The sequence below is a fragment of the Trachymyrmex septentrionalis genome, unplaced genomic scaffold (genome assembly GCF_001594115.1).
Source record: "Trachymyrmex septentrionalis isolate Tsep2-gDNA-1 unplaced genomic scaffold, Tsep1.0 scaffold231, whole genome shotgun sequence".
NCBI lineage: Eukaryota > Metazoa > Arthropoda > Insecta > Hymenoptera > Formicidae > Trachymyrmex > Trachymyrmex septentrionalis.
Genome location: NW_017305388.1, coordinates 466696 through 468658, shown reverse-complemented (window position 1 = coordinate 468658; position 1963 = coordinate 466696). Strand labels below are relative to the sequence as shown.

Sequence of the window (1963 nt, the reverse complement as noted above, 5' to 3'; positions counted from 1 at the left end):
ATATATATATATATATATAGATTTAATGCAGTGTCGATAATGCGGATGTACGGCTTAGACGTCACATTTAAGCGCGCGAAGGACGCAAACTGCTCACCGAGAAGTCGCAACAGCCCTGTTAATAAGGCTTTAAGAGATTGTGAGACACTGAAGCAATGGGAAACTAATCTAGCCTTTGCCGTTACAACGAGAAACCTAGTCGCCAGGGCGAGATCTGTGAGTAATGCATCCCGCCGTCTGTCTCGGCCACGTTGTAGAAGACCGCTCAATCGCCATCGATGAGTCTGCCCGGCGAAGTTGATCGAGTCCACTTCGAACTCTCTGTAAGAAGAATCATCGGTCAGCCGCGCAATAAAATTTCTCTCACGTGATTTTGCGACGGCCACAATCATACAAAGCGCCGTGTCCTACAGAAAAACAGTTCGGAATGACAAGAATGTTGTAACAGGTACCGTCTCCCTTTCCATTATAAAACGTTTTATACAGCGATGGGTAAAATGTCTACTTGTATTCTATTTCACAGGGAATATTTCGATAGTATTGCTGCTAGTCCGTGCTGAATTACACTTCAACTAATTCTATAGTAATTCGCTAAAGCTGACGGTTTTTTTTCTTTACAGCGATTATATACAAGCCAAACTTAAAAAAAAAAACTAAGGATAAACAAGCTGGGAATATATAGTTTGTACAAACTGAGTGCCATGCGACAATGAATGCACACGTTGTAAAAGATGTTATACCAATCTCCAATTCCAGTGGCGCAAAAGAGTTATACGATAATATGCATTTATCTCGTCAACGCTCCGCAAATGATTCATTGGGCATTTAAATTAAATGAGTTAATGGCGGTGCAAATGAAAGATCATGCTGTGAACGCGACATCGTTCCCGCGCGAGGAAAATAGCCGGGTTAGTCAATCTCTTGAGGTTGTTGCTGTACAAATTTATCTATCGACCTCTAATTGCATAAACGTTTAACACAATGTTTTTACTTTTTTAAACACTGTCGCTTAAGTGTGTCACACGTACCCGCATCTTCGAATGCTCTCCAACTGAGTGGCATTCAGCTTCTTCGGCTTTCCATATTTATCCTTGTGTAAGCTTTACAGAAATCGTTAAAGTATATCAGACACACACATGCACTTGAGGCGAAGGATCGCTTTATTTACTCTTCGTAGAGAGATCCCGCACGTCTAATTCATCGAAAACGTAAGCTGGACATCAATACGCTTTCAAAACTCACGTCTTTATCGCGGTATCATCGCTTTCTAGATTTCGACAGATTTGGCGCGGATATATGTATATTCATCCATTACGGCTACATTACATTAATCTCTCCTCTCTATTTTTTCTTTTTTCTACTGCCTAACTACTGTCGCTACATATAAAAACTAGCTAAAATCACGATCGTCAAATGAGTAAAGAAGAAATTGACATACCCACTACGTCCACATAAGGTACACCTACCCTCGCTCTCTGATGCTCTCCAGTTGTTTGTTGGTCAGTCTTCTAGGCTCACCCTTGCTGTCCACAGCAACAGCGTCCAGCTCATCAAAGCTGGGCGCCACGAAGAGATCCCTTAGATGGTATTTCTTTCGTGCCAACGTATCCTCGCCTTCCGTGCATGAAGATAACGACGGGGGCAGGACGACAGGGAACGTTCGCCAGTGATAGAGGAATTGCTGGGCGACCTCCTTGATGTTGTGTACCAACGCCTCGACCTCCGCTGGAGCGCCTCGCAAATGCGACGTGTCGAATTCCACCGGTTCTTTCTGAAGAACGATCATCATACAGTTTTCATAGATTCATAATAATTTTCATTTTTATAAATTTTACTTAATATTTTAACTTCTATCTTACTCGAATTTTATTCGTATTTCATTTTTTATGACGATAAGATTTAGAAGCATCGCTAATTACTATTGACGCTTCTGATTGGCTGTTGCAAAGCATTGTGACTGGGC

At 41.8% G+C, this 1963-nt stretch overlaps 1 protein-coding gene across 5 annotated transcripts in view; it reads right to left on the bottom strand.

Moving 5' to 3' along the window:
• LOC108748563 overlaps nt 1-1963 on the bottom strand; it is a 50986-nt gene that overhangs the window by 9376 nt on the left and 39647 nt on the right. For 4 of the 5 annotated variants that reach the window (XM_018486787.1, XM_018486790.1, XM_018486788.1 and 1 more), the window contains exons 3-5: nt 1467-1771; nt 1029-1100; nt 98-321 (exon numbers count right to left, since the gene is read on the bottom strand). In XM_018486787.1, coding sequence (XP_018342289.1) covers nt 98-321; nt 1029-1100; nt 1467-1771 — 601 coding nt within the window. The remainder of the gene's footprint in view (nt 1-97; nt 322-1028; nt 1101-1466; nt 1772-1963) is intronic. The other variant, XM_018486791.1, reaches the window with a different exon arrangement.